Genomic DNA, 15486 nt, shown 5'->3' on the forward strand with positions numbered 1-15486 from the left:
AAGACTCTTGACTGCTCTCCGCAACACAACCAAAGAATTGAGCTTTCACTGTAGGCTCGTGCATGAAGGTCTTTGCAACACTCGACAGCTTTGTGTCAGTCGCCGACCCAAACCGAAGCAGAGCCGAGATACATTACAATATACACACAAAAGGATGCCTATACTGGGGACGGTGAAAAGACAACTGAACGTCAAGCCATCGTGACCACCACTTATCTCGTACTTAGTGGAGAAACGTCAAGTGCAGCCATGTCAAATGTAGCCATGTCAAAAGTAGCCATCTCAAGATGCATCTTGAAGCGACGCAAAACGTGTTCCCTCTTCGTGCACTGCTTCGAATACAGCGCGATCCAGGATAACACCAATGCTCCTCGCTGGAAGAACATCCAGTTGAGTGCTTTGACCGTCTGCGAGGCGATCGGTGGAGGTGGTGTTGCGCTGGTACACAGCGGTATCTACTGGAAGCAGTCCGTCGCGTTGAAAACTCTCGTACGTGGCTGCGGTACCGTGGATACAGTTTTTTTCATGGCGTTATGCAGCATTCATACAGTGGTTAGTGCTGTACTCGAATTAACAACGTTATGCATTGCTTAGTTGTTGAGTTCCTTCTGCGGTCAGCTTCAGCTCACTAACACGCATTCCACGTTCGTGCACGCTTGCGGGGTCATATACCCCGACAATTCCAGGAAGAAGACCAACCTATCCACTCTACACACAGGCTTCGTCGAGCATGCAGAGGCACGGCACTCGTTTTTCATATAACGAATGGGCGCCAGATCCATCTGCGAACCACTTCCAGTGCCACCACTAGTACAGACTAGCACGCGATACAAATGCGCGTGGTGAAATGCCTCCATGCTCCTTAAAGCCTTCTCCATACGCTCCTTCAGCTTCCTATCCTGTTTTCGATAGCCCACACCTTGCAGAGATGTTACCAGGACAAGATGAGCAACACTCCGAGCCGGAACACGCCCCAGGATACCCTTGATGGTGTCTGGTGTCAGGTGAAGTTGGTCTGTGTGGCACTCCACAGACGCCACGCCATCCAGGAAGCTCATTTCCGTCCACGTTTCCTTTCTTTCCACCGCCAACGTCCCCACATTTAGTGCTGTCTTCATGAGGTAATCGGGTCACTCCAGCTTTGGTGGCGCTAGGAACGGAATTGTCAGAGGCAACACAGTCCCCACAGCATTTGCGGGAAACTTCAGTTGCAGATCCAGTGAAGACTGAATACCAAGTTCGTACAGCAAAGCGGAGAAAAAGGTTGGAAAGGCGATACCTGCCAGTCCGTTCCGGTGACTTGACACCACAATTGCGCCAGCAATCAGCATTTCCAGTCGGATCATTTTATAGGCAGACTCATTGTCCTTGAGGGAGCTCAGAACGGAGTAGCCAGCACTTTCAGTCTCGGCAAATGCCCGAGTGAATGGGACGGGTGTCGAGCTGGAATCCCTCAGCGCACAGAAATCCTTGCCGCCCGATAAACACAGATGCAGTAGAGGGTCTTCCTTAGGTGTCGGTAACTCACTCTGACACTTCCATGGCACCTTGCCGTCTGCAAACTTACTTGGGTTATTTTCATTGCCAAGTATTAGCTCGAAGGCCTTTCTTTCGCGAAGGCGAGCGAAATGATCACTGATCAGTCGACCGGCGTCGTCAAACTTCGCGCTGTTATCTACCAAATCATCGTCGCCATAACTTGCACCAAGGAGAATGCACGTCTGGCCTACACGGAAAGCCTCTGAGGAAAACCGTTCTCTGGGGCCGATCGTATCTGCCAGCGCTGCAGCCATCCTATCCGTGTACTCCACAACGTCATGACCCAACGCGTGTTCCGTTGTGTACTTGGCTGCAAACGCTGCAAACGACGGCCGACTATTGTCAATCGTCTTCTGCAAGTCACACGTCAATGCCTTCCGTGAAGAGCACTCAAAGGGTGGCAACGAAGGCCGCACTACGCACCACAACCCACCACTCTGCTGTAGATATCTACCAGCATCCATGGTCGCGAGATCTCTTGCAGTAGCACTCGTGGTACTTAGAATGACAGCGAGACCAAACGCTCGAAAAACGTTTAGCATCAATCGAATTGCTGGCTCACTAGTCACGGGGTGCTCGTTGTTGACTCGCGGGAACTCGTCCAAGAAGATCACGCAGTTTCTGCGGCCTCTTGCCCTAGCTTTGAGCTCCTTCCGAACACTCTCTGGCCCTTTCGGTTCGATGAAGGAAGACCTTCCAGTCAGCAGGGCGCAAATGAAACCAAACGTGTGCAATTGCAGCTGCGGGAACACAAAAAACATTCTCGCATCATCCACTTTCGGCAAGTCTTCCTCGATACACCTCAGAAAGGACTTGGATCGACGCATGAAGGCGTGGCGAGCAGCGCTTTGGCTTTCTCCACAAGAAACATAAAACACCTGCACGTCCTTTTGAGCCATCAAAGTGAACGCCATCTGCGTCTTGCCAGTGCCGGATGAGTTTTCCAATACAACGAACGGTGTGATGAATGGATTACCGGCTCCCATCGTGCTAACTCGTTCGATATCCCCCACCAGTTCCGTCACTCCGCTTTGCATTTCCAACGTCTCGGCCACAGCTCGATAGTGTTCGGTGAGGTGCCAGTGCTCTGAACACGGGGCGACAACAAAAACCGGAGCCGTCATGACCAGCACATTGAGATCCTCGTGGCAAAAAGAGTGAAACACATCTTTCAGCTTCAGCGTAGCTTGAAGAGCCTTTCGTCTGTATCTGGCTAAGCAAGAAGATGGAGAGTGGACTCCGATGGACAGCCCTGAAACAAAAGCATTAATGGACGGCCATGGACCAATTGTGGACGCAATTTGTCACACTGAATTGTGTTTGCAGGACTCCATTCGAGAGCACTTTAATCGTCTTGGGAGGGACAACGTACACCTGCTTGTGCGGGTCGTTTGGCCACTCGTGCCGCTCGGAAAACGGACACGTGCGTTACTCAAGTTGCCTGGCCAGATGTCATTCATGGTTCTGTGGTGCAGAGTTGTTGGCACTATGCAAACCTCCAGCTTCCCGGTTATTATCAACGTGATCTACTATGTTTTTGAATTGCAAGTTCTCGTCAAGAAGGCGGCATTTGCCGACGACTCCGAAGTTGAAGAGGCGAGCATTTATCTTTACGAGGCCAAAGATGAAAACGGCAACTGGTTGTCTAGGACGGTATCCGATCTGAGCACATTTGAGAAGATTCAGAACTCCACAGAGGACAAGATATGTCGGAAGGCTCTTCAAGCTACGCTGAAGCTGAAAGATGTGTTTCACTCTTTTTGCCACGAGGATCTCAATGTGCTGGTCATGACGGCTCCGGTTTTTGTTGTCGCCCCGTGTTCAGAGCACTGGCACCTCACCGAACACTATCGAGCTGTGGCCGAGACGTTGGAAATGCAAAGCGGAGTGACGGAACTGGTGGGGGATATCGAACGAGTTAGCACGATGGGAGCCGGTAATCCATTCATCACACCGTTCGTTGTATTGGAAAACTCATCCGGCACTGGCAAGACGCAGATGGCGTTCACTTTGATGGCTCAAAAGGACGTGCAGGTGTTTTATGTTTCTTGTGGAGAAAGCCAAAGCGCTGCTCGCCACGCCTTCATGCGTCGATCCAAGTCCTTTCTGAGGTGTATCGAGGAAGACTTGCCGAAAGTGGATGATGCGAGAATGTTTTTTGTGTTCCCGCAGCTGCAATTGCACACGTTTGGTTTCATTTGCGCCCTGCTGACTGGAAGGTCTTCCTTCATCGAACCGAAAGGGCCAGAGAGTGTTCGGAAGGAGCTCAAAGCTAGGGCAAGAGGCCGCAGAAACTGCGTGATCTTCTTGGACGAGTTCCCGCGAGTCAACAACGAGCACCCCGTGACTAGTGAGCCAGCAATTCGATTGATGCTAAACGTTTTTCGAGCGTTTGGTCTCGCTGTCATTCTAAGTACCACGAGTGCTACTGCAAGAGATCTCGCGACCATGGATGCTGGTAGATATCTACAGCAGAGTGGTGGGTTGTGGTGCGTAGTGCGGCCTTCGTTGCCACCCTTTGAGTGCTCTTCACGGAAGGCATTGACGTGTGACTTGCAGAAGACGATTGACAATAGTCGGCCGTCGTTTGCAGCGTTTGCAGCCAAGTACTCAACGGAACACGCGTTGGGTCATGACGTTGTGGAGTACACGGATAGGATGGCTGCAGCGCTGGCAGATACGATCGGCCCCAGAGAACGGTTTTCCTCAGAGGCTTTCCGTGTAGGCCAGACGTGCATTCTCCTTGGTGCAAGTTATGGCGACGATGATTTGGTAGATAACAGCGCGAAGTTTGACGACGCCGGTCGACTGATCAGTGATCATTTCGCTCGCCTTCGCGAAAGAAAGGCCTTCGAGCTAATACTTGGCAATGAAAATAACCCAAGTAAGTTTGCAGACGGCAAGGTGCCATGGAAGTGTCAGAGTGAGTTACCGACACCTAAGGAAGACCCTCTACTGCATCTGTGTTTATCGGGCGGCAAGGATTTCTGTGCGCTGAGGGATTCCAGCTCGACACCCGTCCCATTCACTCGGGCATTTGCCGAGACTGAAAGTGCTGGCTACTCCGTTCTGAGCTCCCTCAAGGACAATGAGTCTGCCTATAAAATGATCCGACTGGAAATGCTGATTGCTGGCGCAATTGTGGTGTCAAGTCACCGGAACGGACTGGCAGGTATCGCCTTTCCAACCTTTTTCTCCGCTTTGCTGTACGAACTTGGTATTCAGTCTTCACCGGATCTGCAACTGAAGTTTCCCGCAAATGCTGTGGGGACTGTGTTGCCTCTGACAATTCCGTTCCTAGCGCCACCAAAGCTGGAGTGACCCGATTACCTCATGAAGACAGCACTAAATGTGGGGACGTTGGCGGTGGAAAGAAAGGAAACGTGGACGGAAATGAGCTTCCTGGATGGCGTGGCGTCTGTGGAGTGCCACACAGACCAACTTCACCTGACACCAGACACCATCAAGGGTATCCTGGGGCGTGTTCCGGCTCGGAGTGTTGCTCATCTTGTCCTGGTAACATCTCTGCAAGGTGTGGGCTATCGAAAACAGGATAGGAAGCTGAAGGAGCGTATGGAGAAGGCTTTAAGGAGCATGGAGGCATTTCACCACGCGCATTTGTATCGCGTGCTAGTCTGTACTAGTGGTGGCACTGGAAGTGGTTCGCAGATGGATCTGGCGCCCATTCGTTATATGAAAAACGAGTGCCGTGCCTCTGCATGCTCGACGAAGCCTGCGTGTAGAGTGGATAGGTTGGTCTTCTTCCTGGAATTGTCGGGGTATATGACCCCGCAAGCGTGCACGAACGTGGAATGCGTGTTAGTGAGCTGAAGCTGACCGCAGACTCTACGATTGGCAAAACAGATACTAGTACAAGCGAGCCGGCGACGATTCTCTCACAGCTGTTGCATTCCACATACTTCAGTTGTAGCACGGACGTTTCTTGTGTCGAATGGCGACAAGCCTTCAAAAGCCCTCTCTTGGAGTCTGCAGCACTAGTTAAACTATAGAAATAATATTTTTTTAAAGTAACGTACTGTTTAGGTAGAATTTCGCCGAAGTTGGTCTTCCTTTCGAGCAAATTGGTCGCGCCTCGTTCAGAGTTGTTTGTGGGCATTTACCGTCTCCGGCAGCCACCATCCTTTCCAACGATGTCATCCGCCAACGCGCTGCAGCACTAAGAGACGCTTTGCACTTTGTCATCGTAGGACACCGAGCCTTTTGCGATCGAAACCTCGATGACTTCAACGTCCCCGTTGTCACCAGCTTTTGTAATGCAGGACTGGATATGCACCAACTTGATCATGCCACACTTCCAAGCATTCGCCACGAAGTATCGTCCAGTATATCGGGGGGAATTCAGTCTTCTTTCCGCAAAAATCTCATAATGTAGACGCTATTAGAACACCGCGCAACGTCCATTTCAGTGTTAGTTCATAGTGAGCTGGCGGCAACCACCATGACGGGTACACAGTCTCTCTGTTTGAAGATACCTGTGCCACGGTTCAACTCGACCTTGTCAAGGGCGTAAATGGCGATTGGCTCAACAAGGGCGGGTCTCACGTGGACGAATTGATAACGCGTGACGGAGAGAGTGGCTGTCGCAATATGTATCGTGGAGTCGAATCCCTCGGAGAAGTTTGAAAACTTAGGGACCGGTAAAACAATTCGAGAATTGGATCGTGTAATTCAGCTGAAAACATATTTTCAAGAATAATATCTGCCCGATTATATCGTACTTAGACGGATATGCCAAATGTAGCCATCTCAAGATGCATCTTGAAGCGACGCGAAACGTGTTCCCTCTTCGTGAACTACTTCGAATACAGCGCGATCCATGGACAGCGAGGATAACACCAATGCTCCTTGCTGGGAGAACATCCAGTTGAGCGATTTGACCGTCTGCGAGACGATTGGCGGAGGTGGTGTTGCGCTGGTGCATCGGGGCATCTACCGGAAGCAGTCCGTCGCGCTGAAAACTCTCGTACGTGGCTGCTGTATCATGGATGCAGCTCAGTTGTCACTAATTAAACTTATTGTTGCACGCTGGCGCTGTTTCCGTTGTGAAGTTTGATCCGCGCGTGGATGAAGCACTAAAGCAGGAGTTTATGGACGAGTTGCTCGTGATGAGGTTTGAACTCTGGTGAATATATTACTGCCGTGTACAGCGTTGCTGATATTTTACTCTGCTGGCCAAACACTTACGTAGCAAGCTGAAGCACCCCAATGTGGTCACTTTGATCGGAGCGTGCTTGGAGCCCCCGAATTTGTGCATGGTGATGGAGCTCTGCGACCACTCGCTGAGTCACTTACTCCACGATACCAACACGTATTTAAGCCCCCAACAATTGACACGCATCGCAGTAAGTGAGTTCGGAAAGAATGTGGTGATCTGGAGCTGATCTCACCGCGTGCGCAGGCAGAAGTTGCAAATGGCATGCGATTCCTTCACTCTAGAAGGCCTGCTGTTATCCATCGGTACGCTAGCATTGCTCCATCTTGCTCCATCAGAATGCCGATTCACTGAAGACAAATGTTTTGCAGCGACTTGAAGAGCGCAAACGTACTGCTTGATGCCAAAGGCGTCGCTAAGCTCTGCGACTTTGGTCTTGTGCGGTAAGCCACCCCGTCAACACTTGAGTGAATACCGTTAGATTAACTCGGAAAATGATCTTGAATGCAGCACCAAATTTACGACGGCTGGAACACCCAGCTACATGCCACCCGAGCTTCTGAGCGGCCAGCCGTTCTCCAAATCTGTGGACGTGTTCATGTTCGGCATTCTTTTGTGGGAGGTGAGCAAGTTTACCTCAAACTGCTCTGATGTGTTGCTTTGCTAACTGTGAATACCTCGCGCGCTCACCAGATTTTCAGCAGAGATGTTCCGTTTCGAGGCTACGATGTCTCAGACATCCGAAGGCGAGTCCTAGCCGGCGAGCGCTTCCGAGTCCCTACAGTTGACTGCCCGCGCGAGTGCCAGGTGCTACGAACACTACTTTGTCAACATTTTTATGAACTTATCTAACGAAAACCATGAACCAGGAACTAATGAAGCAGTGCTGGGATGGCGAACCGAGCTGCCGTCCAACATTTGAGGAAGTGTACGAAACACTGCATAACGTTTCCTTCGCCAGATCGTTCGAGGCCTCTCAGAGCGTCTTCGAGGGTGACGCACTCGACTGCTTGCTCAACACCAAGTAGAAATACTGCAGCAGCTGATCACCTACCAGCGTAAATGCACCCCACTTGCTTCAACTAGGCCGTGTCCTTGACCCACTGGTCCATTCCCAGGTCGTTCCAGCGATCCACTTTTTCATCGGCAGCCCACATCGGCGGCTCACCTGGGCCGAGTTCCACACAACGTTTTCAGTACCCTTCAACCTCACATATTACCAATGACCCAGCAATAAGTACCAACCTGTGGGGCTTTCACTGCCGTTTGGGTCGGCATCTAGCAGTGGCGGCACCTCGATTTCTGTCGCAACAATTCTGGTAAAACAAATGCTTCTTTTGTCAATTCAGACACTCCACAAACCGTCGTCCGAGAGCGCGTCCGTGATCCAGGCGTCGTCCACAATGTCGAGGAAATGCTTGCGTGGGAACAAGCTCGGCAGTTTACTGTCCTGTATCCATCGCAGCCACTCTCCAAGTCAGCCACCGAGCCACACAACCGACCAAGACCTGCACCGCACCATTTTCGTCAATTGGGTGTCCTTGAATAGTCATTGGGCTCCTTCCCTCCTTTCGTACCCAAATTCACAACGACCAACACTCACATGCTACCCAAAGTCTCAGATAGTGCACCGCTGAGCCCATTTCCACTTTGATGGCGTCGCGAGCAGACCAGCAGCGGAAGCCGCGCCGAGGAGGCCGAAGTCGCCCTTCCGGTCGGAGAAAGGACCCTCCTGAGGTTCGGTTGTCCAAAACGTTGGCCTACGCACTACGTCACGGCGCGGAAGAGCTGGAACTGGACATGAGACCGTCCGGGTTTGTGTCTCTGCGTCAACTGCTGGCGCTGCCGCTGTTCCAGTCGTTCAGCGAGGACCAAGTGGACGAGGTGGTGCGTACCAACGCCAAGAAGCGGTTCTCCATGACGACCAACGCGTCGGGGACGGAGAAATTCATTCGTGCCAATCAAGGCCACACGCTGCACTTGGTGCAGGACGCCGAGCTCCTGACGCCGCTGGAAGACCCGAACGCCGTGGAGACGTGCGTCCACGGGACGTACGCCAAGTTCTGGGCGAGCATTTGGAGCTCGGGACTGTCCAAGATGCAGAGGAACCACATCCACTTTGCAGAGAGGGAGGCGATGGACGACGAGGTGGTGAGCGGCATGAGGTCCAACTGCGACTTGCTGCTGTACGTGGACTTCGCCATGGCGGTGGGGGACGGGATCAAGTTCTACAGGTCGAGCAACAACGTGGTGCTGAGTCCCGGCATGGGGGACACGGGGGTTATTGAACGCAAGTACTTTGTGAGAGCAGTGAAGAGAGATGGCACCGTGGTGTACGAGAGAGAGGAGGCGGAGTGATTCAGTGGGAGACGTCAGGTAGTTCTCCTCTTCTTAAGTTTATGCACGGAAACACGATCGACCAACGCGAGTGTAGTTAGATCTCGACTTCTTCGTCCTCTTCGGCGTCGAACTCTCTGATGTGTAGCAGGACAGCTTGCTTGATCGCCTCGGACTCGGCTTGAGTGAACTCGTCGTCCTCCAGCTCAGCAGACGGGAGGAACTGCGCCTCTTCGCTTTCGCTGTTGCTGGGGTCGCCATGGAAATGGCCAGCGGTCTCGATCGCCATGTCCTCGTCCATCTCGTTGGAGCAGAAGGGGTTGATGTCTTCTTGGAAGAGCGGGCTGCGATTTCTGTCCTGCAGCCTCTTGAAGCCACGACGACTGGGTACTCGAGCTCGAATGGCGAGTCCGAGCGACACGATCGCTAGACACACAGGGATGGAGAACAACCAATTGGAGACTTCTCGGGGGCTCTCCGCACCGTCACCGCTGTCTCTGACCTGTGTGGCAGCCCCCGCGAGCTTCGCATTGACGGTGGCAGCAGATTCCTCGGGACTGTAGTCCGCTTGGTCCTGTAGCAACACGGAGATGTCGTTGCCATTGGCTTTCGGCAGCGGGCGCGTGTTGTCCTGTGCTGCATTCATCTGGATGGCCGGCCCAAGACCCAGACACGTCGTGGGGTTCACGCAGAGGATGCATCCACCCTGCAGAGCGACGAGTCCACCGACGTCGCCGCATGTGAATCCACTCAGGGTGGTCGACAGTACGCAGGTGAGAGGTCCGCCATCGTCGCACAAAGTGCTGCGCTCTGCGATTGCCGGCGAAGCGGCTAGCAGCACGACGACGAGCTTTGATAGCAAGGCGAGCATCGATCGGGGTCTTGATCCGTTTGACACGCAGAAGGCGAAGTGGCCCGAATCCAAAGATCGCTCGTGACCTTGAAGAGTCGCAACGGAGACTTTCAGAAACGTGCGGCTGACGTTAGCGCTCGAGTTTTCTCCCCAGTTCTGTGGCTAACATGGTACGGAGTCTGCTACGAGCATGCTTTGCCTTGCTGTAGGTGACTGGTTGACGTCTTGGTGCTTGTCGGGGTGTAGTCGACGACGGCGCTTTCGGAAGAGCACGAGCGGGAACTCAAGAAGATCTTCGACGACTACGACCAGGTTGGCAGGATGGATAGCATCGCGCTGGATAATGAAGCTCTAAGCTCAATGGACCTCGTACTGTGCTTTGTCGAGGCTAGAATGGGTCCGGTGACATCGACGTCGATGAGGTACTGAGTGGAATCTCTGCAACTGGTGGGTGGGAAATCGCTGATGCTTGCGTGGACCGCAGCTCCGCGATATCGCAGAGGATCTAGGCGAACCGCTGTCCGAAATCGAGCTCAAGTACCTCGCCAAGGAGTTCGACACGGACGAGAGGTACGATGCCAATGGGGCCTCCGATCAGACTCACCAACTCCATCGCATGGCGTGCACTTCTTTGCAGTGGCGCCATCAGCTGGACGGAGTTTATCACGTGGTGGAAGCTCCCGTTCTAAGAAGGAGCTTGAAGGCGAGAGGAACAGCATATCCGTGACGTTGAATGGCGTCGACCCCACTATTTTTAAGGCCCAACGCTCCTTTCGAGCTTGGGATGCTCCAGCAGCATGCCATTCATCAATACAAGCCCAGCTCCGTGGAAAGCAAAGTTTTTCACTGCGCTCTGGGCTCTTCTTCAAGCAGGTCGCCGGTTCGTTTCCTTGTTATTTCGGTCGGAGCTTTCGTTTCAAAACCATCCGACGCGTCGCGTGGAGGGTGATCCTAACGCGTCTTTGCTGGGGCTCACGGAGCTATCTTCACCGCCAATTAGCCCCGAAGTATCGCATGCAGCGCTGGTGAACATGCCAGCGGACAAAGAGCACTAAAATTGGGGTGGCAATCGCAGTGAAACCTCGCTTTGCTGCTCGTTGAAGACCTGCTCCGTCCCACGCCGCCACCACCTTGAGTCGGGTGATCTGGCAAAGCAAGGTTCTCCTTCTTCCCCGCATGCGGTGGCTGCTTCTAGCTCAGCTTCCAGTGATCACGACCGAGTCTAGTTCAGTACCTCCTTAGCTTTCAGCAACAGTGGACAGTACAAATGGGAAGAGATGACCGCAGTGCGCCGATGATCAACGACCACGGCTTCACCATCAACGGCTGCAGCTTCAACGTAGACCCCAAGTACCAGCCCATCGACGCCATCGGCCAGGGCTCCTACGGAGTCGTGTGCTCCGTACGCAACACCGAGACCGATGAAAAGCTAGCCATCAAGAAGATCACGCCCATGGCCGGTGACGAATGGGACGCAACGCACACTCTGCGCGAGATCCGGCTCATGCGCTGTCTCGGAGCCCACGAAAACGTGAGCGCCTCGATGCCATCCTTCTCTGTTGGTCGTCTTTGAGGCATTTAACCTTGTGTCTTGTTCCTCCTACACAGGTCATTTCGCTGAAGGACTTGAGCATGTGCAAGGAGAAGGACGAGCTGTACATGATGATGGAGCTGGCCGACACGGACCTGCACCGCCTCATTCAGAGCTCCTGTCCTCTGACCGAAGGCCACATCCGAGTCATCATGTACCAGGTGCTCTCGGGCGTCAAGGCGATGCACGACAATGGCGTGCTACACCGCGACTTGAAACCAGGAAACCTTCTGCTCAACAAGGACTGCGAGCTCAAGATCACGGACTTCGGCCTTGCCCGCATGATGCCCAAGAAGGCCCAGTTGGGACTTGAACAAGTGTCAAACGACGTGTCCCCCATGATGACCGAGTACGTGGTCACCCGTTGGTACCGACCTCCTGAGCTCATGCTCGCCCCCAACGGTAGCTACGATGGCGCGGTGGACATGTGGTCCGTTGGGTGCATTCTGGGCGAATTGGTCTCCCGCAAACCGCTCTTCCCAGGCACGGACTTCATGGATCAACTCACTCGTGTGTTCCACGTGCTGCCAGTTCCTGCGCCGGAAGACCGAGGCTACGTCATCGAGAAGGACGCGCTCAAATTCCTGTCCTCTCTTCCTCCTCCCGCTCCTGGCGCTCTCGAAACCAAGCTAGGCGATACTGCAAGCTCTCACTCGCTGGATCTGCTGCGACGACTGCTCTGTTTCAACCCCAAAGAGAGAATTTCTGCCGACGATGCGCTTGCACACCCGTTCTTCGAGGGTGTCCAGGACGAGTGGGGCGAGATCACGCAGCTGCACCTCCCGCACTCGCTTGAGTTCGCCTTCGAGGCACAGTCTCTTCCACTTGCCACGCTGCGGCAGTACATATGCGATGAGGTGCTCGCATTTGCTGACCGGGGTACCAAGCGCGAGCCACAGCCTCACGAAAACGAGCCTCAGGCAGCCAAGACGGAGAGAGCTGCAGTCTCGAAAGCGGCAGCAGCAAGCTCAAGCAACAACGATACCCCGGCTGTACTCGAGAATGACTGCCCCGTCGGCTCGGGCTTCACTCTCAAGGGCTGCAACTTCAACGTGCCATCGAAATACAAGCCGCTGCAAGTGCTCGGTGAAGGCTCGTACGGCATCGTGTGCGCCGCGACAGACGCCGACACGAAGAAGAACGTCGCGATCAAGAAGATCACGCCCATGGCTGGCGATGAATGGGACGCCAAGCACACCCTGCGCGAGATTCGGCTCATGCGCTACTTCGGCAAGCACCCCAACATCGCTTCGTTGCAGAACCTGAGCACGTGCATCGAGAAGGACGAGCTGTACCTCATGATGGATCTCGTGGATACTGATCTCCACCGCCTCATTCAGAGCAAGACCAAGCTCGAGGAAGCGCACGTCGCGGCCATCATGTACCAGCTGCTGTGCGGCGCTCAGACTCTGCACGAAAACGGCGTCCTGCACCGTGACCTGAAGCCAGGCAACATCCTCGTGAGCAAGAACTGCGACGTCAAGATCACGGACTTCGGCCTGTCTCGCTACATCCCACACAGTGATCGCGCCGATAACGCGAACTCTTCCTCCTCGCCGGGCGGGAGCCAAGAAGGTCAACAGCCGCGACGAGCACTAGATAAGACGCAGGCGCTGATGACTGAGTACGTTGTGACGCGTTGGTACCGTCCGCCCGAGATCATGCTGGCACCTACGGGCACCTACAACGAGGCAGTGGACATGTGGTCGGTCGGATGCATCTTCGGCGAGCTGCTTAACCGGCGACCAATGTTCCCGGGAGCAGATTTCTTGGACCAGCTCTCGCGCGTCTTCAGTGTGCTGCCCGTGCCGCCTCGTGACAAGCGAGGCTATGATGTCGAAGGAGACGCGTTGGCTTTCCTCGACAGTTTGCCACCTTGCTCGCCCTCAGCGCTCAGCAAGTTGTTCCGCCGTGCATCACCGGAGGCTGTAAGTCTGCTTCGACGTCTGCTCTGCGTGAATCCTGCTCGTCGAATCTCGGCAAAGCAGGCTTTAGCACACCCGTACTTCAAGAGTATCCGCGCGCAGCTTGGCGAGCCGCCAGTCTTCCGTGTCGATAAAGCTTTCGACTTCGAGTTTGACTATCAGGAGTTCTCGCTTGCACACTTGAAGACGCTCATCCAGAGCGAGGTCAAGCTGCTGCAGAAGGACGGCCTTGCACCTCCCCTTGCTGAGCCTGAACCAGCTGCAGCACCCTCAGCCCAGGAGGTTGACGACCACGATGACCCCGTTCCGCTGAAGGAAGCTATTGTGCCCGCGACTAAGCAAGACGCTGGTGCCGTGGACGAGGATCACGAGGATGAGGTTGAGCAGAATAAGCCGCCTGAAGCGCCGGTGCCCGTGGTGACTGTACCAGAAGATGACCTGAAGGTTGTGGCATCAAAGGCTGAGATGCACGCTGAGCCTGAGACCGATGAGTGCGAGCCGTCAGACTCGGATTCCGGATCGGACGTCGTGAAGCACCGTACGCAGCAGCGGCAGCAAGACGACGAGGAGGCCGAGGTGGTTCCTCTGAAGAAACAGCCAGCGGCTGTAGAATCGTTCAAGCAGAACAATGACGACGACGAAAAACTGCAGAGGGTGGTGATGGCTGCGGAGCGATCATCAGCGTCCGGGCCACCAGTGACAGCGATAGCGAATGCTTCGTCCTCTGCAGGTGTAACAACACGCCGGACGTCTTCTGCATCCACCAGAACAACCACCACTTCGAGCTCCTTGGCGCGACCGAAGAGTGCTGGAACAACACGACGGAGCTCAATAACCTCGACAGGGGTCACTACAGCTCGCATCAATACTGGGGGCCTCTCGTACCGCTCGCAGCGAGATTCTCGTGATGAAGACGAGGTCTCATCCATCGCGAGTACCAGCAGCAACAACCGCCAGCACCAGAACAACAACGGGTCGGACTCGATCGAGCATGGAGGCAAGTGGGGCCACCCACGCACCAGTGCGATGGCTTCTACTGCTTCTTCGCGACTGCATCGGTCCAGTGGTCACAGCGCCTCGACTTCATCGATCAATGCCGCTAGCGAGCGCCGGAGCGGCATTGTGAAGACTGCACCAATCGCCACACGTACTGGAACCTCTCGGGTGTCTGCTAGCAGCAACAACAACCAGCTCAGCGCACGCGGAGGTGAATCGATTGATCGCGAGTCTGTCAAGAGCGATGCGCTACGGGACCCTGAGCGCGTAAGCTCCACCGTTATCGCTGCCACGGCTTCGTCACTTCGGAGGCAATCCAGCGCCGCTGGCACTGTGCGACCAACGTCATCTGCACGGAAGGAATCACTGCCTGAAGGATGGATACGCCGGACGCACTCAAAGAGCGGACGCGAGTACTTCTACGACACGCTGAACAAGGTCGCATCTTGGAAGCTCCCGATCAAGCACCAGCCGCTTGACAACATCTTCGCAGGCACCTCGAGCTCCACAACAGCATCATCATCACGAGCTGCATACGGACGTCATCAGAATGTTCAGGTCGTCCCAGGCACTTCTTCGACGTCTTCATCGCCGTCCAGTGCACTAACGCCTGAATCCTACATGAGCCGGGGAAGTGGTGGCACTTCACTTTCGAGCCGACGAACAGGCTCCAGCACTGCCAGCAGCACGCTGCCCAAGGAGTGGGCACGCCGCACAGACCCCAAGACTGGCCGCCTATTCTACGTGAACCTCGTCACAAATCGCTCGTATGCCAAGCTCCCGTCCTCAGTCACTGCTGCCATGCTTAACCTCGGCCGTGAGGCCGTTGTCAGTAAGCGTGCGGCTGCCGAGGCACTACACCGAAAGAAATCGACGGTACCCCACAGTCCACAATTCTCGCAGATGTCTTGGCAGCGTAAGAGAGTCCCCAGCACCGACGACTGAGTTCACAATGGCTCGCTGCTCCTGCTCTTCTCGTAAACCGTTCATCGCCCAAGCACCTACTACAACAACGCTACATCATTTCTCGTCTCACACGCGCTTAGATTGCCTTCATTTTCACATTTCATAT

General features: G+C 54.3%; 8 protein-coding genes across 8 annotated transcripts; 5 read left to right on the forward strand and 3 right to left on the reverse strand.

Moving 5' to 3' along the window:
- Window positions 1-1130: 1130 nt before the first annotated feature.
- KRP23_9186 (uncharacterized protein) lies at window positions 1131-2576 on the reverse strand (the record flags this gene model as incomplete). Its single annotated transcript, XM_067894713.1, has 1 exon — window positions 1131-2576. The coding sequence occupies one exon, from the start codon at window positions 2574-2576 to the stop codon at window positions 1131-1133; it is 1446 nt and encodes a 481-aa protein (XP_067742363.1).
- A 451-nt stretch (window positions 2577-3027) lies between these two features.
- Window positions 3028-4860, forward strand: KRP23_9187 (uncharacterized protein; the record flags this gene model as incomplete). Its single annotated transcript, XM_067894714.1, has 1 exon — window positions 3028-4860. One exon carries the CDS (start codon window positions 3028-3030, stop codon window positions 4858-4860), a length of 1833 nt encoding a protein of 610 aa, XP_067742364.1.
- A 1516-nt stretch (window positions 4861-6376) lies between these two features.
- KRP23_9188 (putative serine/threonine-protein kinase/receptor R818) lies at window positions 6377-7740 on the forward strand (the record flags this gene model as incomplete). Its single annotated transcript, XM_067894715.1, has 8 exons — window positions 6377-6523; window positions 6609-6670; window positions 6749-6902; window positions 6959-7017; window positions 7084-7155; window positions 7223-7334; window positions 7406-7519; window positions 7582-7740. 8 exons carry the CDS (start codon window positions 6377-6379, stop codon window positions 7738-7740), a joined length of 879 nt encoding a protein of 292 aa, XP_067742365.1.
- A 54-nt stretch (window positions 7741-7794) lies between these two features.
- Window positions 7795-8234, reverse strand: KRP23_9189 (uncharacterized protein; the record flags this gene model as incomplete). Its single annotated transcript, XM_067894716.1, has 4 exons — window positions 7795-7880; window positions 7958-8014; window positions 8075-8162; window positions 8232-8234. The coding sequence occupies 4 exons, from the start codon at window positions 8232-8234 to the stop codon at window positions 7795-7797; spliced, it is 234 nt and encodes a 77-aa protein (XP_067742366.1).
- Window positions 8235-8365: 131 nt separating this feature from the next.
- Window positions 8366-9070, forward strand: KRP23_9190 (tRNA 2'-phosphotransferase 1; the record flags this gene model as incomplete). The annotated part of the gene is made up of 1 exon (XM_067894718.1): window positions 8366-9070. One exon carries the CDS (start codon window positions 8366-8368, stop codon window positions 9068-9070), a length of 705 nt encoding a protein of 234 aa, XP_067742367.1.
- Window positions 9071-9146: 76 nt separating this feature from the next.
- KRP23_9191 (uncharacterized protein) lies at window positions 9147-9920 on the reverse strand (the record flags this gene model as incomplete). Its single annotated transcript, XM_067894719.1, has 1 exon — window positions 9147-9920. The coding sequence occupies one exon, from the start codon at window positions 9918-9920 to the stop codon at window positions 9147-9149; it is 774 nt and encodes a 257-aa protein (XP_067742368.1).
- A 149-nt stretch (window positions 9921-10069) lies between these two features.
- KRP23_9192 (Calcium-binding protein CML19) lies at window positions 10070-10591 on the forward strand (the record flags this gene model as incomplete). Its single annotated transcript, XM_067894720.1, has 5 exons — window positions 10070-10072; window positions 10149-10214; window positions 10295-10324; window positions 10387-10472; window positions 10540-10591. The coding sequence occupies 5 exons, from the start codon at window positions 10070-10072 to the stop codon at window positions 10589-10591; spliced, it is 237 nt and encodes a 78-aa protein (XP_067742369.1).
- A 605-nt stretch (window positions 10592-11196) lies between these two features.
- Window positions 11197-15359, forward strand: KRP23_9193 (Mitogen-activated protein kinase 4; the record flags this gene model as incomplete). The annotated part of the gene is made up of 2 exons (XM_067894721.1): window positions 11197-11433; window positions 11511-15359. The coding sequence occupies 2 exons, from the start codon at window positions 11197-11199 to the stop codon at window positions 15357-15359; spliced, it is 4086 nt and encodes a 1361-aa protein (XP_067742370.1).
- Window positions 15360-15486: the final 127 nt, after the last annotated feature.

Source organism: Phytophthora ramorum, assembly GCF_020800215.1.
Source record: "Phytophthora ramorum isolate Pr-102 chromosome Unknown Phyram_PR-102_s0008, whole genome shotgun sequence".
Classification (NCBI taxonomy): Eukaryota; Oomycota; class Peronosporomycetes; order Peronosporales; family Peronosporaceae; genus Phytophthora; species Phytophthora ramorum.